The sequence below is a fragment of the Notamacropus eugenii genome, chromosome 6 (genome assembly GCF_028372415.1).
Source record: "Notamacropus eugenii isolate mMacEug1 chromosome 6, mMacEug1.pri_v2, whole genome shotgun sequence".
In the NCBI taxonomy this organism is placed as follows: Eukaryota; Metazoa; Chordata; class Mammalia; order Diprotodontia; family Macropodidae; genus Notamacropus; species Notamacropus eugenii.
The window spans coordinates 377,251,187-377,275,749 of record NC_092877.1 but is presented as its reverse complement, the minus strand read 5'-3'; the positions used below and the strand labels follow the sequence as shown (position 1 = coordinate 377,275,749).

The following is a 24,563-nucleotide window of genomic DNA, read 5'->3' as shown; positions in this document are numbered from 1 at the left end:
TTGAAAGTAATATGTAGAATTTATTTATTTTAAAGCAAGTCATGAAACAGAGAATCATGGATCCATCTACAATCCGCATTTTCTGTTCTGATATTTCTGTGGAATTGCTCTTTTTCTGGTGCTGAAGTTCAGAATTTAAAAAAAATAATAATAATTTAAAAATGTATTTGGAGGATAGCAACTTGCTCGAGACTTTCTGTGTGATGGCCAACCAGTGTAAAAAGAAATGAATGAAAATGGTATCGATAGCTGGCTATTCTACAGAGCTCTTAGACTGACCAAACATTTCACTTACATGATCTTATCTGAGCTACATAACAACCTTATGGGGAGACCATTATTTCATTCTCTTCATAGGTGTAGAAACTGCATCTCATGGAAAAGAAATTACTTGTGCAGGGTCACACAGCTAGTATGTGGCTCAATTCATCTAGGCCACCATCTGCTATAATGGAACTTCATAAAACCACAACCTATCTCTACTAGGTAAGCATGCTTCTTTCTTACTAAGCCTTGTCCAGTCCAATCCTAAAGCATTTATTAAGCACCTACTGTGAGCCAGGTTTTTTATGAGGCTTTAGGGAATCAACAATAATAAATAGCTACTGCTTCTCTCAATTGTAAGGAGCTGAAAACCTTTGAACCTAGAGATTATTTAGACCTGATTTGGGATGTGTCTAGACTTTTTATAAAGGGCATTACTGTAGGCAACAACCTTCTTCACTTATACTGATTCTTAGAGTTTGGGGAATCATGATCTCCAGAATCACAGAATGTTAGAGGGCAGTGGGAGAGGGAACTTAGGTAATGTGGACCAATTCCTTTTTTTACAGATGAGAACACTGAACCTTGGATACAGGAGATCACTGGCTCAATGGCCTAGAAAAAGACTCACAAGTTCTTGGATTTGGAAGAGACCTTGGAGATTGTCTTGTCCAATTTCCTTATCTGATAAGTGGGGATACTGAGCCCCAGGCTGGTAGGGTGACCATCTCATAGAATCTTGGACTGGGAAGGACATCATCTCATTTAGTCTCCTCCTGTACAGATGAGGAAACTGAGGCCCAGAGAAGTTGTAGTATTTAGGGGTGTGACTGGGCTGCAGGTGTCCTGGCCTTCTCTCTGTAGCTCCCCACCCCCATTCACTCAACGGCAAACCCAGATCTGGGGTTCTCTTTTAGCACACCATCCCCCTTTAAGGCTACCTCCTTTGTTTTGGCCCCATGACCCAATCTGCATATGTCAGAGTGGGCCTCAACAATGTAAATAGATAATATCTGCAACAACATTCAAAGCAGCCAGTGGCAGTCACATTCCATACTTCCTTGGGAGCCTTGAAGGCTTCCAGCCTTGGGAAGCAGGAAAGATCAGAAGCTTGAACACTGACAACTCAACATGGCGGCTGCTAGGAGAGCTCCCATCAAGGCCCCTGATGGCAGCTGAGCTTTAGGGAGGACAGTACAAGAAGAGGCCTGAGCCCTGAGGGCCCTTAGCTCCTCACAAAGGGCTCCGTCCACCTGGAGACATCCATGAAAATGGAGGAAGAGCTGTGATAAAGCCAGAGGCAGGGCAGGGCCCCTTCCCGTGTCCAGACATCCTTAGCACCGTCGTATACCTCCATCTCAACCCGGTAGTCTCCTTCCATCCCTTGCCAGCGGCCTCCTGTCACATAGAGCTTGTCTCCCAAGGACACCATCCCGCCATTCTCATGCAGACTGTGAAGCAGTTGAACCTGGAGCAAAGATGGTGGTGGTGAGAATGTGGCCTTTCTTTTATTCCCAGCACTTAGCCCAGTGACTGGCACACAGTGGGTGTTTAATAAATGCTTATTGACTGACCTGAGAGCTGTAACAAAGATGGGGCAGAGACAAACCATTCACTTAAAAAAGTAAAGCAGAAAAATATTTGCTCACAAAAAACTCTTGAGTGAAATTTATTTACATAAATGTCTTTCCTAGAGGCAAGGATTTAGATCCAGGAGGAATTTTAGAGATCATTTGGGTCATTTGTACAGCTGAGGAAACTGAGGTCCAGGAAGATTAGGTGCTCAAACAAAACATCTGGGATAAGGGGGTGGTGGCCTGAATTGGGGTTACACTTTGCCCTGATCTGACCACATCTAAAGACCAAGATCATAGACTTCAAACTTTAAAGGGCTTTTGAGGTCATTCATTCACTACAAAATAAGGGCATGTGAGTGTTTTGTAGGATATTTCAGAAAACTGAGGCTCAGGGAGTTAAAGAAACTTGCTCAATGTGATACAGGCAAGTGCCAGAAGCAGTATCTGAACCCATGTCCTCTGTCTCTCTAAGGTATGTCAGGTTGGGGGGGGAGGGGGTCTATCCCTGGAGTCCATGGTCCTGACCTAACCAGAAAAAACCCTCCCAGCCCAATGACATCATAAATGAAAGGGCTCCCACAGAACAAGAGAGATGGGAAGGAGCCGCCTGCCCACATTCCTGGCAGGGACAGACTAGGGGGAATCACTGCCTGACAAGCCTTGCTCTGCACCTGTCCTCCTGCCCCAGCGAGGTCAGAGTGGTCAGTTGGGTGCTGACGTCATGGGAACAGCTGCAGGGGACTTTGGGATGATCCAAGTGTAACCCTATCCCGGAACAACATTACTGGTGGACCGATGGAGCTGGCCCAAAGGTCCAGCACAGGGGCTGATGCCCTGGGAGAGGGTGGAGGGCATGTGCCCAGGCCTAGTCATCAAAGTTTCCAGGGACTGCCTTTCTACCCCACCCTCTAGGAAAGTCTGAGAGGTAGCAGGGGAGTCACGGCTGAGGATGGTCCGGGAGGAAGGATTCCTGGCTTACTCAGTTACCTGTCCCACCCTGGACAAGTCACTTCACATATTTGGGGCATATCCTCATTGATAAAAGGCAAAGGTCGAAATAGCTGGCCTCTGAGGTCCCTCCCAGCTCTATGATCTGATACCTGTGTGACTTTGGGTCAATCACATGACATCACTAGGTCTCAAAGGTTCCTTCCATATGTAGAATCCTATGGATGTGGGCTGTCACCTCATAGGAACATAGACTTAGAGTTGGAAGGGACTCATTTTATAGATGAAAAAATTGGGTCACAGAGAAGTGAGGGGATTTGCCCCATAGTCACATATCGAGTCAATGTCAGAACTGAGATTTGAACTCAGGATCTAACTTCAAATACAGCTCTCTTCCTGCTATTCTGTGTTCATCTAGTCCTCAGAGAAATTAAATAAACTTCCCAGGGCCCTGGTGGCACTAAATGACGTGTCCTTTAACTTCAGATACCACTCTTGAATCTCCATGGCCACATCTGCTAAAGGGAGCTCAGAATACTGACACAAAAGAAGGCCCTACCAGTCTCCCAGGGTTATAGGAAGAAAATGGCTTGGGAAACTTTAAAGAACTCAAAAAATGGGAGAAATATTAATCACTCTCACTTCTCTATCCCTTTACCATTTGCAACTCACTTCCTGCACATTGTCTTGTTAGACCCTCACAAACTCTCCAGTGAGGAAGGTGGTACAGGCATGATTGACCCCATCCTGCAGATGAGGAAACTGAGTCTGGGAGAGGTTCAGTAAGATTTAGTGTCAGAGGTGGGATCTGAAGAGGCATTCCTGAATTCGCCTCAGCCCTCAGCCATGCTGTGTCTCTGCAAGCAATGACTGCCCATGGACCCTGGCATCCGGTCATTTATGAAATACGGAGGCCCAGGAACTTCTTACAAGATGACCACAGGGTTGAAAAATTGAGATGAAGCCATGTACAAAGGAATCCCTCCTCTCTCATCCCTGAGAAGCAGTCATGTAACCTGTTCTTGAGACCCTCCAAGGAGGGAAACCCGTCCTGCTCTGGGACAGCACTCATCAGAAGGAAGTTTCTCTACCCAAATTTACCACCTTGCAATTTCCATCGTTTGCTCCTGTGGGACCAAACAGAACAAGCTTCATCTGACTCACAGAAGCCTTTCAGATACATGAACATGGCTCTCACGTCCTCCATAAGTCTTCTCCAAAAGACATCCTCAGGTCCTTCGGCTGATACTCATGTAATGTGACCCCAAGGCCCTTCCCCGTCCTGGTCGTCTTCCTCTGGACACTCTCCAGAGTGATCAGTGTCATTCTTAAACTGTGTTGCCTAGAGCTGAGCCCAGCTCTCAATACGTAGTCTGACCAGGGCAGAAGACAGTGTATGCCTCCCTGTTCCTTCAAGTCCTGCTCCCCTAAGGCAGCCCAATATCACTCTGGCTTTTATCTCCATGGGAACATGGAAGAGCCAAGCTCCTCTGGCCTCGTGACAATCAGTGGAGTCTGTCCACAATGTGTTCCCACCATACTGACCCCAAGGTGAAAAAAAAAAGACCAGAACAGCTCCCAGGAAAGATAAGCTTACCTTCTGCCACACATTGGCTTCAGGGTCATACATGTAAACTTTCTTGGTGTTGTCCCCAATGAGGTAGATGGCCCCATTCAGAGACGCACAACGAGGGGAGGAGAGGTACTTTGGGATGAAAGGTGAGGCAATCACACTCCAGACTTCTACAAGAAAGACATGGTGGCATTGACATAGAGACTAAAGATTCCATCTTCATCCAACCAAGGCCAGTTGCTGTGGCATACTGAATAAGGTGCTAGACGTGGAGTCAGGAAGACCCAAGTTCAAATCTGGCCTCAGATACTTACTAGCTGTATGACCCGGGGCAAGTCACTTAACCCTGTTTGCCTCAGTTTGCTCATATGTAAAATTAGACTCTATGGCCTCTATGATCCCTTCTTGCTTCCAAATCTTTGATCTTTTGACAGGAGAGACTTGAGCTGTTAGCCCGAATGGTTGATGGGGGTTGATGAAGGTCATTGATTAACCTCTGTCCTGTCCAGTTAGTATCATCCAGTGAGAAGCACCTGACTCACGGTCAAAGATTGCACTCCTAAACTTAATTGACCATCCAAAAAATGATAGGGCATGCTCATAAAAACAAGCTACATTTCAGTGAGATCACAGACTTAGGGTTGGAAGGAACCCCTTCATTTCCCACAGGAGAAGCTGATGCCCACAGTTCTGGGTAGTAATTTGCTCCATGTTTACTGGTTACTAAGTGAAAGAGTTGGGATCTGAACCCATTCATCCACTTAAGGTTTACCAAGCACCTTCCTCATGGTCAAGTCTGAATGGCCAGCAGTGCAAATATTGCTGTTCCCACTTTATGGATGAGGACGCTAAGGCTGAGAGTCCACCTAGGATGGTGACACAAGTAGTATCAGGAGCCAGACCTGTGTTTCTCCAGACCCTTATTCCAACAGTCGTTACTACAATTTTGCACTGCTGTGTTTCTAGGCATGAAAAGGCACCACATGAGTGTGGGAACTTATTCCAAGTCCCCACATTGGATCTCATCACACAGGGCAGGAGTTAATTGGAGGAACTGCGGAAATCTAAACTGGAGGAGAGCCAGGGGCATCAGCACTTTCTCCAAGGATTAACTTTATTCATCTCAACTTCAGGGTCATAGCTAGGAGCAAATAGCAAGTTGGAATGAGATTGATTCAGGCTGAATGTGAGGAAACACTTTCTAACAATCAGAGGTGATTGTTTATCACCTGCAGTGAATGAGTGAGTGGGCAACTTTCAGAGGTGGTAGGTTTCACCTCCAGCTGGAGGACTTGCCAGGTAGATTACTGTGGGGATTCTCTACCATTTTGAGCAGGTCAAGATGGCTGGTGAGGTCCTGGCTGAGTCTCAGACTCCATGCAAGACTGGAAGCTCCCATGAAGTGGGAGCTTGGCTCTCATTTCCACACACCCCCAATCTCCTCCCACCCTCAGCTTTGTGAAGGATCCCATCTCAGGTCTGGCACCACCCAACCCTCTGGTCACTGTCCCCCACAGCGACCGCTCACCTGTGAGGGGGTTATAGCACTGCAGGGTGAGCGCGTTGTACTTGCAGGCACAGGAGCCCACGAGGTAGAGCCTCCCGTGGCAGCCGATGGCAGAGAAGTTACTCACATACTTCAGTGCTGGACTGATGACCGACCAGCTGTTATTGTAGGGGTTGTAGCTTTCTACCTCCACTACGTCCATGGTAGTACCTAGGAAGCAGCCAGACATGGATGAGGCAGGTCAGCACATGACACACTCATGGGGGAAAGACCAAGAATAGGAAGGGACTGTAGAAACTATCTGACACACCCCCCCCCCTCATTTTACAGATGAGGAAACTGAGGCCCAGGCCATACAAGTAGGAAGTAGTTGAGCTGGGATTTGAACTTGAGGCCTATGACTTTTAGTTCATCACTCTTTCCAGTGAGCCTCCCTGTACCAGGCACTGGACCAGGTGCTGATGGACCTCATAGGCATGTCCTCAAGGAGCTTCCAGTCTCCACATTCTTCAACTTCTGCTCTCCTAAAGGTAGGCTAAATCAGAAGTCAGCAGCCTCTGTAAACCTGAGGATCCCCAGTGGGGCTTAGTCATTATCACAATGCCCCCAGAGCAGGCCTAAAGCACAAGAGGGAATAGCAACAGCTCGTGTTTCTATGAGACTTTAAAACTGGCCGAATCAATCAGTCAGTCAACAAGTTTGGTTCCTTTTACCAGTGAGAAAACTGAGGATCAGAGCAGGCTCTTCCACAGTGAAACAGTCAACGAAAGTCAGGACCAAGATTGGAACCTAGCTCTCTCCACGGCAAAATTCAGTTCTTTCTACTTTGCTAGGAACAGAGAAAGGTGTGGCAGAAAAAGTAAGAAGAGACAGGTGGCCATGGTGGGAAAATGTTGGTAGCCCTAGCCTCAGGGAACTCCCCATTTGGCCAAGGCCAAAGGTCCATCAAAATATCAGCTGAATGATGTATGGATTACTCTAGAGAATGACTTGATGTGTGAGACCAAATCACCTGACATCTAGAAGCTATGGATTCTTCATCTGTGAAATGAGGGAGCTGTACTCAGTGATCTCTATGGTCCCTTCCAGCCTAGACTCATGATCCTTGGAAGCTATGAGCCCATCTCTACTCATATGGCACCAGGCCATTTCAGACGAGGCAGCAGTGGGAGGCTGGTTAGACTTCCTTGGCCTTGGCTGGCTCATGCGCTGAGCTGGCTAAGTTTAGAAGAATCCTTTGAATGCTGTATGGGCTTCACTCCTCTGTCAGAAGGGCCTGTCAGAGGGCCTGAACTTGGATGGTGGGCAACATATTGGAAACATGGTGTCTGAAAGTCAACTGACATGACTTGATGGATCTCGAGGAGACAAGTCAAAGTCCACTCACTAAAACTATAGAAAGTATGGCAAAATAATGTGGAAGCAGTCTCAAAGGCCATGGCCCCAAATTCAGCCCCAAATAAACAAGGAATCCAGGTGTCCTAAGCCTGAATGAAATTGGGGTGAACCAAACTCTGTGGATAGAGTGCTGGGTCTGGATTCAGGATAACTCATCCTCCTGAGTTTATATCCAATCTCAGACACTTCCTAACTGTGTGACCCTGAGCAAGTCCCTTAACACTGTTTGCCTCAGTTTCCTCATCTGTAAAATGAACTGGAGAAGGAAATGGCAAACCACTCCAGCATCTGTGCCAAAAACAACAAAACAAAACAATCCTCCAAAAGGGGTCATAAGAGTCAGAAATGACTGAATCGACTGAACAACAAATGGAAATCAGCCAGTGGATCTGAAGGATGTCTTCTCCCTCTTGTGTCTCTTCCTTTGGACCTTGGGTTTCACTAGACTCTGCATCTTTGGGAAATTCAGAAAGCAGAAGCATTAATTTACTTATTCAAAAGACTTTTACCAAGTCCCTATTATCTGCAAAGAATATGGTATATTAGGCATCATAGGAGACACTGAGATCAATGTATCACTACCTATGCTTTTGTGTAGCTTATAGCCTCATTGGGAGTGTTCTATAAAGTGGGAATGAGAGAGGTCCAAAAGGCTCTGAGAATTCAGAGGATGTTTTGATCTCTCCCAATAGGACAAAGCTGGATGGACTTCAGTGAGCAGGTAGTATTGGGAATGGTCCCGAAAGATGTGCTCTAACCCTAGTGACGTGAGGCTTGGCAGAAGGATAAAGGGTGGGAAGAGGTAAACTTTGAAAATTTGGTCAGGACTCCCTGCAAACAGCATGGTCCACAGATAATCTTTGCAGACAAAATAATATTTGGAATCTCTGCCAAGGTGGATGTACTCAGAAGCTCTGCCCACTGTTCCCTAAATGGGGATGTTTACTAGATTAAATAGACAGAAAGGAGGAAGCCATAAAGCCAGCTGGCCCTCACCCCCAATGGCGTAGACTTCTCCGTTGAGTGCAGCGCTGGCATGGTTGGTGCGGGCTTTCAACATCGGTGCAATAAGTTTCCAGATGCCCTCTTTCTGTGAAAAGCACCAGGCCTGGGTCGTGGACCAGGTGTCTATCTTGCTACCGCGGGAACCACCTGCCAAGAAACACCTCAGTCAGGGAGAGCTGAAAGTGTAGGCAGTTGGCCTCCTGCCTTTCTCCAGCAAGGGGACGCTCCAGGGTCACCACCAGGCCTCTACCTTCATCAGTGGATATGCTCAGGACCCCATGTACAGGATGCCCTTCTCAGCAGCCTCCCTCAGCTTCCTTCAAAGAACCCCAGCAGCTCAGAGCTGGAAACAGAGTCACCTGGTTCACCCCATACCAGGACAAGATTCTTCTCACCAGCAAGCCAAGATCTCCTCTCCCTGGCAAGACCTCATCCAGTCACAGCTTCAAAGCCTCTGGGGAAAGGGAACCTACTATGTCTCAGGGTGCCCTGTTTCACCTTGAGGTGACTCCAATCACTGGCAAGTTCTTTGTAACATCTAATTCAAATGGTCCCAGGCAACTTCCACCTATGGGATGCCTGCCTGGAAAAATGAGAAGGGGCCAGAGATGGGCAAAGGGGAGCTGGAGGGGCCTCCCCCAGTTTAATCCCAGCTTCATACACAAGGTGTCCCCAAGTCAGCGGACTTCTAAGTTTCATAGCCTTGAAGCTTCAATAATTAAGTTTAGTGGCCTTGAATCTATTAAGGCTTAAATCCGTTCTAAGATTTTGGGGACCCCTGTTTTGCTGGTATCACCTCCCTGATGTCATGGTTTATAAAGCACCTTGTGTCTGTTAGCTCATCTGAATTCTGTGACAATCCTATGAGGTGAGCACTAGTGCCATCCCTGCTGTACAGATGAAGAAATGAAGCTTCAGATAGTGGGGGGACTTGCCTATGGTCATGCGGGTAAAGTGACAACGACCAGGCTTGACACTGGGGCTTTCCAACTCCATCCATTCCACCCAGAATCATCCAGACACATTCCCTGTCCTACCACTAACTAGGGACCTCCTTTTCCTCACCTGTAAAATGGGGATAACAATGTCACCAAGATCAAATGAGTGGTTTGCCCACTCATTTAGACCAACAACTGAGAAATTCCAGGAAAAGGAAATTCAATTTTTAATAAACATGGACAGTCTAGCAGCATCTTTAGCTTTCCTGTTGAAGAGCTGGAGCTGGTAGAGGATGGAAGGCCACAGACAGGGGTTAGTCATGCAAAACTGAGGCAAGGAGGCCCAGGGGCACCGAGGCAAAGGTCCAGATTCCGCTCAGTTGCAAAAGCAAGGCTCTCAGAAGACTCAAGAGTATAAGCAACCAGTTGCTGAGATGGGAGAACCACACCCAGACCCCGATGGCCTAGGTCAAGAATTCATGGCCAGGCCCCTCCTATGACAGTCAGGACCCCAAATAAACCTAGAGAGGCATCGAATTAGACAGAAGAATGTGGCATGGAATACATGATCCCCCGAGGGACTCCAGAGAGCAAGAAATAGAACTCAGAAATGAGACCTAAAGGCAAAGCCCTCATGGAGGGCCCTGAGCTGGAATGCATGGTTTCCGTCCTCCTACATACCTGTGACATAAATATCATTGTTCAGCGCCACGAGAGAAAAGCCCCATTTGTGGTAGTCAGGGAAATCAGGAAGGGCCGTCCAGCATTCTGACAAGGAAGGAGAAAAGGGGTGAGTGAATGTCAGAAGATGGAATGGGAACTAAAGGCTGAGCCATCTGATCAGGAACATCAAGTCCAAACAATGAGATATCGACCTCTGTACCATCCCACTAGGTGCCCATCTAGTCTCGTGGTTAAATTATTAATCATCTAGTTCACTTAAACTCAGATCTTCTTGACTTTAGGAATAGCACTCTACCTGCTGCACCACCTCGCTGCCATTTCCATCTTCAGCTTGTTTTACAGATGAGGAAATTGAGGCAAACAGGGTGAAGTGACTTGCCCAGGGTCATACAGCTAGTAAGCGTCTGAGGCTGGATTTGAACCTAGAAAGATTAGTCGTCCTGACTCCAGGTTCAGCGCTGTGGGTACTATGGTGCCCCCTAGCTGCCCCCAAAGGAGAACTTATTAGCCCGTAAACTTCCAGGCGACAAGGAACTCCCCTATATCTTTCCCCCTACCTACCCCTTCTCCTAAATCTAACCAGTTCCTATTAGGAAGCTGTGTGGAAGGTTAAGAATGAACTCAAAAGTTTCCGACTTAGAATGGGAAACAGGTTCATGCAGTTACGGTCATCTCCTCCCTCCACTCTTGGCCGGAGTGAATGGTTTGGGAAATGTCTCCCACAATTTAACTGATGCTCCATTTATTGAAAGAAGCTGTTCACGAAACGGATCCCTCAGCTGTGGACCCCTGCTCAGACTTGAGCATGAAACTCTCTTTGTGCAAAAAGCATATAGACTGCAGTCGCAAAGTGCCTCGTCTCAGAGTGACGCCTGAGGCATGGGGGCACTGTCAGTTTGGACATTTCTCGCTCTAAGCTGAAAAAAAATGTTTCATTGGAATAATTGCAAGTAAGAAATTGTTTCCAACAGACTTGAGCTCAGAGTACAGAGGATGGTCTTGTTCTTCCTCACTCATCCTACAGGGAGGTGCCAACAAGAGGATAGCATCCCTGTGGAGAGTTCCGCAGGAAGTTCCCCAGGTAATTTTCAGTCCTTTTCAGTGGCATAACTAGAAACGCTATCGCACTTCATGACGAATCTCTTCATAGGCTCACAGAATTAGAACTGTTCTCCTCCCTCAGAATTGTAAAATTAGAACGGCCTTGGAAGGCGTCTGGATTTACATATAAAGAACCAGAGGACCAAGCAGGGAAATAGATTTCCCAAGATTGCACTGGCAGTAAGTGCTAGACCCAGGATTCAACCCAGACGTTCCCACTGCAGACAACATGCCTGTTCTACTACATAATGCTGCCTTTCCCATCATAAGACATTTTTTGCCTCTTTTCCAAATGTAACCACAGCTCAGAAACCCAAACTCTGGGTTTTCACGGTCCAAGTCCAGTCTTGGGGGCTCCCCCTCACCTCCAGTCATATTTCTTCCTCTGAGAACCTAAGAATGTAGCTCGTGCTTAGGTTTCCAAAAATACAAATTATAGGGATGTAGGCCTGTGAAAGTACTCAAGGTAACAGAAAGCCTCAGATGTAGGACAAGCTGTTCTATACCCCACAGAAAGATTAAAAAACAACTCAGAAGACTCACTTTGGACCATAAATAATCAGGATGCACTCCTTCTTTCCAGTGAGTTCAACTTTCACTTCAGGGTTCTCTACAGACCTCCAACCTCACAGTACTACCCCCACATTTGTACTTGATGTAGGAGGGAGATTGGGAATTGATAGAGAGGAGAACTTCACTTTCAGTCCCACCTTTACCCCCAGGGATCTTTATAGATCTACATTCCTATAGTTTTACCCTAAAGGCTTGGACTATCCTTCACTTCCTTTAACTTCCTTAAAGTTTGGGTTGATAGAGATGCAATTCCATTTCCCATCAGAACTCTACCAGGTAAATAGCAGAAGAGGACACGTTCTAGGTTTTTGCTGCTGTCATACTTTTAGTCTCTTGCTGCTTCTCTATCTTGAGGATCAAGTATTCAATCCTCTCCTTCCTCAGAAACCAGCACTGTCCAGGTACTGCCCTCTCCTACATCTAAGTCCAGGAAAAACCTGTGATTCAGCACAGCCTTGCCCACCCCGTCCCCCACCCCTGCCACCACCTGGCCACCATCGGGTCTGCTCTCTCTGCTATGGTTCTTCTTTCAGACTGAATCTGGGGCCTAAGCCCCTACCTGCCCAAATTACTAATAGTAATTACAAATTACTCTAGGATGATTGAGACTTCATCTAATAGAATAATCATTTATCTTCAGTGAGATGTAAAGAGGTCAAGTACCCAAGTCTAGAAAATGTCCTGAATCCTGTCAGTGAGGGGTTAATAAGGAGATGCAGTCAAAGTCCCAGACAGTAGACTCATCCTGAGTGGAAAAGACACTGTCTCTGGAGTCAGAGGTCCTGGGTTCACATCCTGCCTGTGACAACTTACTGCCTGCTGACTTTGGGTAGAGCACTTAAATCTCTCCGGACCTCAATTTCCCTATCTGTAAAATTGGTTGGACCTCGGAGGTCCTTTCCAGAGCTATCTATGACCTATGATCCTAATAATGATGGGTAAGTTGGTCAGCTTTCCTCATATGCAAAGTAAGCCAATTTCCCAACAATTCTGAGAGCTAGACACTACCTACCCCTGCAGAAGATTAAGTTTTATTCTTTCATCTTGCTTCATTTTATCTCAACTCCCAGGGATGGGGCAAGGATCAAGTGAACAGAGGTAGCCGGGATGAATCCCATGGCCACATGGTGCCACAGGGGAGGCCTAGGTGGAAGAGGAGGAACAAGAACCCGGGTCCTCGTAGGCAGTGTCAGGATGCTCATCCATAAAAGGGAGGTAATGACTCTTGCAGTATGTAACAAAGAGGTATTAATTGTTTGGTTAAGATGAGACCATTGACCACACAGGTCCTAGGTCCTCTTCTCCAGTACATGCCCCACTGACTGCCCATTGCCTCCCAGATAAATGATAAACTCTTTAGCTTGGGCTTCAATGCTCTCCACAGAATGGCTTCCAAACATCTTTCCAGTCTCACTTCACTGGATTTTCCTTCACAGACATTATGCTTCAGTCAAACTGGTCTATGTGCTGATTTCCAAAGTCAGCATTTTATGTCCACCTCCACTCCTCTATCTTCTGGGCCCAAAGCCTGAAGTGTACTCCTTCCTTGCTCTGTTTCTTAGAATTGCTAGTCTACTTAAGAGCTATAGGAAGCCCTTCCCCACTCTCTTGGTCGCTAGAGCTGCCTATCCTCCAGTGGTCTTATCTGTAGAAGTCAAGGGAAAGGATTTCTGGTCTTTGCATGCCAGTGCTTAGCACGGGGTATTATCCCTCATAAGTTAATTAATAAGTGCTGCTTGGCTTAAATTGGTGAATAGAAATGCTCTGGATAATGTAGCTTGCCTGCTGAGTAAGGGTAGGCTATAGAGCTCTCCTAGGGTTCTTTGTTGTTCTCCCCCCCAACCCCGCCTCACCGCCTGAGGGGCTAACCAGGAGACATTTCTGACTTCTGGTGCTTTGAGATAAATTGGCTAGCTCCATGTACTGAGTTTACGCCCCCCACTTGCGTCATCTTGCCCAGATCATGTCCCCTCTGATTCATGTTTGGGTCACCCTGGGAGAGCAGAGGAAAAGGCCAGACCATTGTCTCACTGAGCTGCCTGGTGGCATGCCAGGCAGGCTCTGATCCGGGCAGGCCACAGCTGCTGGGCCCAGTGGGCCAAGAGAGCTCATCCCATTATCTCAGTCTGCAATCTCTCATGCTCCCAGAGCTCCCTTCCTCAGCCAGAACCCTAATGGGGACCAGTTTTGACAGTGCCCATGTGTGGTGTCAGGGGCTGTTGACCAAAGGAGGGCCTGCTGGCCCATTCCAGTGAGGTCCTGAAGGCAGCATCCAGATTCCAAACTGACAGTGCCAAGGGGCTTTGCTCTCTTTGTCCAGGGAGCACATGGCCTGATCACTCCCCACTCCCACCTCCCTGGGCTCCTAGAAATCCAGCCAAGTTCTCATGGAGAGAGACGTCAATGTCTGTCCAGCTGCAGATTGTTCTGGGGGACACAGGCACAGTGGTTTTGCCCCCATGGAGACGCCTTCCAGGCGCAGGATCTGTGTCCAAGTATAGCATCCTCAGCCTATGTGTCTGTACTGTTGTTGGGCTTCATCACCAAGGAACCAAAACACGTCAGCTTGGCTCCAGGCTGCCAAAGGATGGGCAAATGGGTAATAAAAGGGGCCTCAGCAAAATTACGCATTGTCTGTCAACAGAGCTTCAAGGCTCATGAGAGAATCTACATCGGCAATCTCATCAAAGCCTCCCAGCAGTCCAGTGCACCCAGCAGTACAGGCACCACCAGCCCCATTTTCCAGAAGCTCAGTCAGCAGGTCTCACAGGCAGGAGTTAAACTCAGGCATCTTGACTCACTTAACCTCTCAGTCCTCTAAGGCTAAAGGTTGCAGAGCAGGTGGAAATCTGCATGAATAAAGGGAGTTTTCTCTCCAGGAACTACACCAATGATATCATAAGTGAATGAACAAATGAATGAATCAATCAATCAATGAAAAATCTTAGGTCTGAACATGAAGGAAGGAAACAATATTTTTTTAAACAAAGTTTCCTATGTGCCAAGCGCTGTGCTATGTGCTGGGGATACGAGCACAAAAGGGACAACAGACCCTGTCTTTTAGGATCTTGCATCCTAACGATGGCAGAACCAGCATCAGGAGACGTGGTTCTCACATTTGGGTCTGGAAAGTCCCAGGGATGCTAGTGAGCAGCACCATGGGGCAGTAGATCGATAAACCCCCTCCAGCAGGAATGGCAAGGTCAATTTGAGGATGTTTCCAGAACTGGAAAGGGGAGGTGGTGGAGTGGGGGGAGGAGGGCAACTAAGGGGTGCCTGAGTGAGGCAGCTGGGAAAAAGATGGTGGTGAATGTGATGTGATGAGCCACACATAACCTTCACTGATCTCGAGATCAGGGATCTGGGGAAGAAGCTCTGGAGATGAAAACTCAAAAAAAATGCCAGGTTTGAAGCCTCATCTTCCATACCAGGAGGAATTCTAGTTACATGGTATTGAAATGGCATCTTGGAAGAGGAGGGGAAGATACGGTGTAAATCTGATGTTCGGCAGACTTAGAATCTGGTACCTCTGGGTTCAAGTCTTCCCTGACTTACAAGCCTTGTGATCATAAAGAGGTTAGTCCACCTTTCTGAGTCTCAGTTCCCGCATCTGTAAAATGGGGGTAACCATGCCTGCTGCCCGTATGTCACAGGGCTGTTGTGATTCTCCGTGACTGTCGAAGACTTCATGAGCATCAGAGAGACAAAGAAATGTCACCTATCACCATGATCATGATGTCACGTTCGAAGGAGCTGGGGTACAAAGTGTCCTCTGTTATTCTCGTTGTCATCGTCATTATAGTTACTGGATAGAGGAGGAAAAGGAGGCAGGGCTAAGTAAGAACCCTGTCCTGCTCCAAGCTCAGCAGAACTTGGTTCAAGTTGATTTGGGGCCAGGCCTTTCTCTGGAACTTAGCAGAAGAGCTGTGTCAAGCCTTGGACTTGGAGGTGGAGGCCCTGCATCCAAGGTCTGGCTTGTCCACTGACTGAGCTGTGTGACTTTGATCAAGTTGCATGACTCCCTCTAGCCTCAGTCTTCTCATCGGCAAAATGGGAGCATCAGTGATGCTTGTACTAAAGAGCAAGTGTTGAGAATCAGATGAGATCAAGCATGTGGAATAGTCCATTGTCATAAAGGCAGACTTCAACATAAGCTAACCGTGTCTCAAACCACAGGATGTGCCAGGGACAAATACACAGGAGCCATCATGAGCATCTAGGTGGTGTGATTTAAAGGGGACCCTGTCCCAAAAGGTCCCCCTTACTGACCTACGTGTTGTTTACTAAACTCCTACATTAGAGTTAGGAAATTATATATGTGAAGTGTTTTGTGAGCCTTAGAATGCTTCAGAAATGTTAGTTATCATACGCATGTTGCCATTGTAAATGTTTTTGGAGTTAAAGCACTGAGCCTCCCATAGCTGTGTGGAGCAGTGGATAGAGTGCTGGATTCAAATCCAGATTCAGACACTTGGTAGCTAAGCAAGCCTGGACAAGTCATTTAACTTCCATCTGCCTCAGTTTCTTCAGCTGTAAAATGGGGATAATAGAAGTGATTCCCCTCCCAGGGTTGTTATAAGGACAAAGGGAGTTAATATTTGTAAAGAGCTATAAGATTATTTAGCATTATTATTACTATTCTATAAGGGAGTTAGCTACCCCACCAATCATGGCAAGACAAGAGGCCAAAGGGAGCACCATCAGCTGCGTAGACCTTAATGGGCGGAGGGGGCCTTTCAGTTTTTTGTTTCTCTCTGGGATTTGGCCTAGCATGGTGTATCAAACAATAGTCAGTCAGTCTGATGAATGAGTGAATAAAAGGGTGAATGAATGAGTTTACCTGGCCAGTTACCTGCAAAATTATTGGGGGCTCAGACAACTATGAGGGGGAAGTAAGAGAGGAGGTAGAAGGCGGCAGTGATCCAGGCTAGAGGGAGAAAGTGGGGACTGGCCCTGGAGGACAGGCTCAGCTTAGGGATCACATTGGACTTTTTGTGTTAGTGTTAGACTTTTGGCAGTCTTTCTCAGGATAATGCCTTTTAAGTGTATAAAATAAAATGCATTGCATTGCACAGGAAAGATGAGTAAAAAAGGACATAATTTTTCCCACCCACGTTCATGGACTCCCTGAATCTCTTTTCAGAGTCCCTGGGGGCATGAGGAGCCCAAGCTAAACATTCCTGACATTGAGGTTGGTAATGGAGGGATGGAGGGACGAAAAGAGAGGTCTTGTCCTTCCCAACCTATGACTGCTCCTCACATACATGACCTGCTACTGCTCTTGAGAAGGAGAAAACACACGGGAGGACCCTTGACTTGTCACTACCCATGGATAGGCTTGTTTAGAGCCCCCAGCTTCTCCTCCAATGTCCTGGACAACTGGCCCCCAGAACTCTCTGAGAGCCTTGACTGCCGCCTGGTCATAGAAGGGGAAAAGAAGCCGCTCAGATTGGAGGGAGGGCGCTGAGGGCCAGCCTTCCTGGCTGCTGGACAGAGCTCGGAGGAAGGGAGAAGATCACGGGAGCCTGGAGTTTGTCAGGCCCTTCCTGGAGTCATACGTCCTTCAAGGCCTCATGTAATTACCGCTCCCATTTCACAGATGAGACAGGTAAGACCCAAAGAATGTAAATGACTTGTACAGGCCACATATCCAGTACAGGACACATTGGGGACCAGAAGCCTCAGAGGAATTTCTGTTCTCTGGGATTCGGCTCTTGCCCCAGGACAAAGCAAAAGATATCGGTCCCTATCAAAGCATATTGGGTCTAAGAAGCAATGTACAGTTTGCCAGCTGCCTCTTCAGTGGAGTTTCAAGTCTATCTTCTCATAAAATCTATAATGAAATGAGTTAGGTTATCTGTTGAGAATGCAAGAATATAAAAATAAAAATAAAAGTTCAAGGGGTTCTGTATGAGGAAGGAAAGGGAAGAGGAAGGGGAAGGAGAGAAAAGGAAAAAGAGAAGAAAGGAAATAGAAAGAAAGGAAGGAAGGAAGGAAGAAAAAGAAAGAAAGAAAAAGAAAGAAAGGAAGGAAGGAAGGAAGGAAGGAAGGAAGGAAGGAAGGAAGGAAGGAAGGAAGGAAGGAATCAAGGAATCAAGGAATCAAGGAATCAAGGAAGGAAAGGGAAAAAGAAAAAGAAAGAGAAGAAAGGAGAAAGTAAAGAAAAAAGAAAAGGAGGAAGAAAGAGAATGCATGACTCCTGGAGACCTATTTTCTAAACTCCACTCTGTCACTTATTACCCATATAACACTGGACAAGTCATTTTCCCTTTCTGTGCCTCAGTTTCCTCATCTGTAAAATGCAGAGGTTGGCCTAGATGGGTCCCTTCTTGCTCCAGAGGTCCTCCCAGCATCCTTTCTTCTCCTCAGGTACTTACTGGACTTTGTGTTATAGAAGGCACAGTTCCTGGAGATGGGTGGAGGCTCCTCATGACTTTCCTCATCTTCTGAATCTTCCAGGGCTCGCCCCCCTACTATCACCAGAACTTCCTCCAGCTTCTGCGGAACCATCATCGAAGACTGTCAGGCCAAGAGGATGAAAGATGTAGATTAGAAGAAGGAGAACAGCTGGAAGTCTTTCAACCCTGACTCTAGAACACAATCACAAAATGCTTTTCACACAAATAAAGACAAATCTAAACAACCGAAGAAATATTAATTGCTCATGGGTAGGTCAAGTCAATATAACAAAAATGACAATTCTACCTAAGTTAATATACTTATTCAGTGCTAGAACCAATTAAACTAACACAGAATTATTTTATAGAGCTAGAAAAACTGATAACAAAACTCATCTGGAAGAGCAAAAATTAAGAATATCAAGGAAATCAATGGGGAAAAAATGTTAAGTAAGACAGCCTAATAGCACCAGATTCCAAGCTATGTTACAAAGCAGTAATCATAAAAAAGAAAGAAAGAAAGAAAAAGCTAAGAGAGTGATATATCATTGGAATGGATTGGGTACACAATACACAGTAGTAAGTGACCATAATAACTTAGTGTTTAATAAACCCAAAGATCCAAACTTGGGGGGCAAGAGCTCACTATCTGACAAAAATTGTTTGGAAAACTAGAAAGCAATTTGGCAGAAACTAGGTATAGACAAATGTTTCACACAATATACCAAATGGGTAAATGTTTTAGACATAAAGGGTGATATAAACACATTAGGGGAGCATGGAAAATTTTTCCTGTTGGATGCATGGATAAAGGAAGTTTGCGAAACAAGACATAGAAAGGATCACAGGAAGTAAAATGAATAATTTCAATTGCATGAAATTAAAAGGTTTTGCACAAACAAAACCAATGAAGCCAAAATTAGAAGGAAAACAGGAAACTGGGGGGAGGGGAGGTTTCTCACAAATTTTTCTGGTAAAAGTCTCATTCCTTAAATATACAGGTAGCTGAGCCAAATTTACGAAAAGAAGAACCATTCCCCAATTGAAAAATGGTCAAAGGCTATGAATAGGTAGTTTTCAGAAGAAGAAATCAAAGCTACCAACAGTCTACATGAAAAAGTACTCTAAAGAACTATTGATTAGAAAAATGCAAATTTAAATAATTCTGGCCTATCAGATAGGCTAACATGACAGAAAAAAGGAAAATGACAAATACTAAAGAGGATGTGGAAAAATAAGGATACTAATGCACTGTTTGTGTAACTGTTGACCAGTCCAACCATTCTGGAGAACAATTTGGAACTACACCCAAAGGGGCATAAAGCTGTTACTACCCTTTGACCCAGAGATACTTCTGTGAGATCTGTATCCCAAAGAGATAGAAGAAACAGAAAAATGACCCATGTATACAAAAATATTTATAGCTTCTCTTTTTGTGGTGGCAAAGAACTGGAAATTTAGGGAATGCCCATCAATTAGGCAATTGATAAACAAGTTGTGGCATATGGTTGTGATGAAATACTATTGTGCTATAAGAAATGATGAGCAGGATGATTTCAGAAAAATCTGGGAAGACTTATATGAACTGATGCAGAGAGAAGTGAGCAGAACAAGGAGAACATTGTACACAGTAACAGCAACATTGTAACAATGATCCACTGTGAAAGACTTAGCTGCTCTGACCATAGCAATGATCCAAGACAATTCCAAAGGACCCATGATGAAAATTGCCCTCCACCTCCAGAGAGAGGACTGAGAAATCTGAGTGCAGATTGAAGCATATCGTTTTTCACTTTCTTTGTTTTTTGCTTTTTGTTTTTTTGCAACATGGCTAACTTGGAAATCTGTTTTGCATGACCTCACATGGATAATTGATATTTTGCTTGCTTTCTTAGTAGATGAGAGATGGGAGGAAAGAAGAGGGAGAATTTGAAACTCAAAATTTTTAATAAAACGAATATTCAAAATAAATAAATGGAGCACCTGATTCTAAACATCCTTACCTCCCACCACTCTTGTTCACATACTCTACGTTCCAACCTATCGGTCTCGTTCACTGCCCTCACTCTCTTTCTGCTCTCTGGTCTGGGGTCTTTGTTCATTTCTTGCTTTTCCTTGCACTCATCATTCCATCTCCTGACTCTCTGTCCCTCTTCTCTCTCTGTCCCTATGCCTGTCTCTGTTTCTCTGTCTCTGTCTCTCTCTATGTACACACACATACATGCATATATACATACAAACACACACACAACCTCCATGACTAGTTTTTCAAATGATTGAGGACCCCAGGGTGGAACAGATACAGGTAACTGGCTACCAGCCATTTGACACGGGGTTGACGGTCAGGAAGCTCCTCTGGCCCTTTTCCTCCTTAGCCCCACTCACAGTCAGGGTCCCTCTGGGTCAGGGACCCAAGCACCCACCCATACCCATCACTGACCGGGCTCTGGTGCTGGGAGATCACCGCCTTGCAGGCCTCAGAAGCCCGAGTCAGAGGTTCCGTGAAGAGTAGGTGCTGCCGGAATTGATCTGGGAGAGAAACCAGGTGCACCAAGTCCAGCAGCTCAGGCAGATAGCAGGCTCGGGCTGCCTCCTCGTACCTCACCCACCTGAGCAGGGCCTCCACTCGGCTCTTCTCCTCCCGCACCTGGAGCAGTTCATTGGCCAGGTAGGCAGCCAGCCTGTCCTTGGGCAACTGCAGGAACTCCTCTTCCTGAGATACAGCCTCAAAGTTCTCCTGCAAGAAGGACCAGGCCTTGGAGGACACTTCTGGGCAGCCGTGGCGCTCCCCAAAGTCGCAGATGCCCAGGCAGTTGGTGGCATCTATCTGTTGCTGCAGGTAGCGGCTGCACACTTTCTGCACAGCAGGGAAATGGAGCCGGTTGGACATCTGGGTCAGAGCCTCCACATTGTTCTGGTTGATGGTGAGCCTGCCAGTGTATACAAAGTCCAGCAGCATGCCCATGGTGCTGGGGTCCACATCCGGGAGCTCCACCTGGGCAGCGATGCTCTCAGCAAAGTCCCCTGCAAACATGGCATGGAAGTAGGGGCTACAGAGGGCCAGGAGACTGCGGTGGCACGGGAATGCCTGGCTGCCAACCAGCAGGGTGATATCTGACAACTTGGGGTGGGTGCGGAAGGCCTGTAGCCCTTCCAGGATGTCCTGGGGATGCGACTGCAGGCAGAAGTCCAGGTCGTCCATGTTCCTCACCATGGCTTTGGTACAAACACGTCCTCTCTGCACCCCAACCTGCCTCAAAGGGGAGAGCAGAGGGATCAATATGGTGGACCTGTGGAGGGAAAGCCATTGTCTCTGTCTCCCTGCCCCATCTAGCCTCCTTCTCAATGCATCATTTCAGGCTCTTGTGAGCAGACTCCTCTAGGTAATGAGGATGATCAAGAATTATAAATATGGTGAATGTGGAAAATGATTCCACTCCCTCGTTTTACAGATGTGGAAGCTACAGTCCAGAGAGGGGTCATAGGCCAGAGACCTAGAGCTCAGAAAGACCAGAAGGACCCCAGGAACCATCTAGTCTAACCCTCTCATTTTATAAAAGGGGAAGCTGAGGCCCAGAGAGGTTGAGTGCCAAGCCCAAGGTCACACACGTGGTCAGAGAATCATTGATGTAGTTGGAAATAACCTTTACTCGAATGAGTCCCAGACCTTAGAATAATAGATCTGAGGCTGGTAGCAGCAGTCTCTGTGGTCACAAAACCAGGGAACAAGAGGCTATTATTCCCATTTTCAAATGAGGAGCCTGAGACTTGGTAAAGTTCAATGACTCACCCTGGGTCACACAACTAATTTTGCTGTGGTGCAATTTGAACTCAGGTCATCTTGACTCCAGGTGCAACCTTTTAGCCATGACCACACCCTGGATTCACAAGTCACTCTGGCTATTTCTGTCTACATGATGTGTCCTCCTTCTGGGGGAAAGAGGACTCATCTGACCAGTCTGATTCTTTCCCGATTGATTACTTTTTCCAAGAAGACCGATGACTGGTTCTCATGAAAGATGACTCACCTGGGTTCTCCAGAGACTTTTCCAGTCCCAGCCAATAGCCCAGAGAGTTGAGGCATTATCTGTCTTCGTAGTCCAACTCACCATCAGTCCTGACCTCCCAGACCACCCTCCCCTCTCCATTGGCCCTTGGCAGCTGGAAAGAATTCCCACAGTATGGATGACATGGCTGAGACAGCCACGAGCCTCAGTTTCTCCTGACACTTGTTTGTGCTCCCAGGGAGGAAAGAGCCTAGGACTAGGACTAGGATCCAAGATTCTTGTCTCATTGTTGGCCTCCAAAGGTGTCTAGTCCAGAGCAAGCTTCGACTACACTCATCCTCAAATCCAGACCCATGTTTAGCCCATCCCTCCATCTGTATGTCTCCCACATGCTGATTCTCTCTCCTGAATCAAATCCCCTTTTATGCAGTGAGAACTCAGGACACTGAAGTTTTTTCTGTAGAGCCATACCTGACTGAAACTAGTCAGAGGGGGCCCTCCCACTTAAGATTTAGGGGGCAGAACATAGCCCTGGGAGTGAGGCACTGGGATCCTGGGGATGATAGCCACTGACAGACAGCAGAGAAAAGTGGGGAGGAAGGACCTGCCCTTCTGGGCTAGAACCCTGAGCACGTCAGCAGCCCTGATAAAGCCCAGTTCTCCCCAGGCTAGTCATGGGCTCTGGTCTTATCTTCCAATGGCAGCCCTGAACAGAAGGGGAGAAGGCTGGCCAACAAGAACCTTTGTCTGTCTTCTTCCTTTCGCCACGTGCCAACCCCACTCCACCTCTGAATTCCAGGCTTGTTTTTCATACCATCCTCCCAAGTTGCCATTAGCATCTCTGTCTGATAAACATAGGGAAAGTCTGTCTGATAAAACTGAGGGGACAAGGGGCAGAGCTAGGCCAGGACCAGACTCTCAAATGGGCCAAGGGCTGGTGGGGGTGGGAGGCTACATTTCCATGGCCCTGCTCTCTTGTCCTTGGGGGCTTTTCTGTGGGAAAACGGAGGAACAGTGGGCCAGAATGGAGTGACTTTTCTGGCCTGGGTTGTTAAGAGCAAGACATTGTCCCCTTCTCTAGCCAGAGACAAAAACTGTCCTTGGAATTCCAAGGCAGAGAGGGGGTTGATGGCCAGACACACACACACACACACACACACACACACACACACACACACACACACACACACACACACACATCCCCTTGTGTTCCAAGCAATGAACAGGTTTGAGTGGAAAACAGACAGGCCTGAGTTCTCAGCAGGCTCGTGGAAACAGTCCGTCTCTCCCTGCTCTTCCCTTTGATACTGAGCCACAGATCTCTTGCCTGAGCCCCCCAGGGTGCAGGAGCCCCTTGAAGGCTCAGTCAGCCTGATTCCCTCCTCCTTTTCTCTGGAGCTGGCTAGGCTGGCTTCCCCATGAAGTCTGACCCTGCCCAGGCCTCCCTGCTTCCAGGCCTTACCTATGAGCTTCTGGCCTTGCCTCGAAGCTTGCCCTTCTCTGCCTGGGCTCACCCAAGGAACAGGTGCTGGGCACAGTTCAGTGGGAACGACAAAGAAGAAAGGACACGAAGAAGTTTCCTCCACGGATTACCAGCCCAAGGAAGCTCAGCCCTGAGAAAACCCTGGGCAGGCAGGCCCTGGCCACAGACCAACAGGAGAGGCGTGCTGGGGCAGGCGGAGAAGGGGTATTTTTAGACCTCTGTCTGCCCCAGTGATGGGGGTGGGAGGTGGCCTGGGGAGAGAAGTGGGGGTGGGGGATATTGGACAGTGAGGGATTCTGGCTGGGCTGCTTGCTCTTAAAGTCACACACCAGTGTCACACAGAAAAACTGTGGGGGAAATGGAGCAAACACGAGCACCTACTCTGTGTGTGTGTGTGTGTGTGTGTGTGTGTGTGTGTGTGTGTGTGTGTGTGTGTGTGCAAGACACCATGTGGGACACTGCAGGTACTAAAGCATAGTCCCTGCTCTGAAAGAATTTAGGACACCTGACAAACACAGAGGGCAGTAGGTGGCAGAAATCAGAAAGACCTGAGTTCAAATCCTGCCCTTGACACTTATTAGCTATGTCACTTAATCACTCTAGGTCTGTTTCATCACCTGAGAAATGAAGGCATTCAACTCAATAGTTTCTGAAGGCCCTTCCAATCCTCTACAATCCAGTTAAGATCCATTAGAGACACCGTGAAAAAGATTCTTAGATTTGGAGTCACAAGTCCTGAGTTCAAATCTTCCAATGCTTATTACTTGTGTGACCCTGGGCAAATCATTTAACCTCCCTGAGTCTCAGTTTCCTCTTCTGTAAAATGAGATGAGATTGGGCCTCTGAGAGGGCCTCTAAGATATCTTCTCGGTCTAAATCTATGATCCATACATTCTTCTGATTTCTCTGCACCTCAGTTTCCGCATCTGTAAAATGAGAGGCTTGCACTAGGTGGCCTTAGGAGGTCCCTTCCAACTCTAAGGTACATGATCCCAAGTCACTTCGCTCCCTGTGCCTCAATTTCCTTATCTGCAAAATGCAGGAGGGGTGGATGAAAGGGACCCTGACCTCCCTTCTAGTTTCAGCTTTAGGATTATAGAATTATGA

At 47.0% G+C, this 24,563-nt stretch overlaps 1 protein-coding gene across 1 annotated transcript; it reads right to left on the bottom strand.

The window, feature by feature from the left end:
* On the bottom strand, window positions 1–23,607 carry KLHL30 (kelch like family member 30). Its single transcript, XM_072618736.1, has 8 exons — window positions 23,436–23,607; window positions 20,407–21,216; window positions 17,946–18,087; window positions 9,892–9,978; window positions 8,264–8,419; window positions 5,891–6,079; window positions 4,387–4,532; window positions 1–1,732 (listed from the first exon to the last, which is right to left on the bottom strand). The coding sequence occupies exons 2-8, from the start codon at window positions 21,178–21,180 to the stop codon at window positions 1,490–1,492; spliced, it is 1,737 nt and encodes a 578-aa protein (XP_072474837.1). The 5' UTR covers window positions 21,181–21,216; window positions 23,436–23,607; the 3' UTR covers window positions 1–1,489.
* Between the last annotated feature and the right edge of the window lie 956 nt (window positions 23,608–24,563).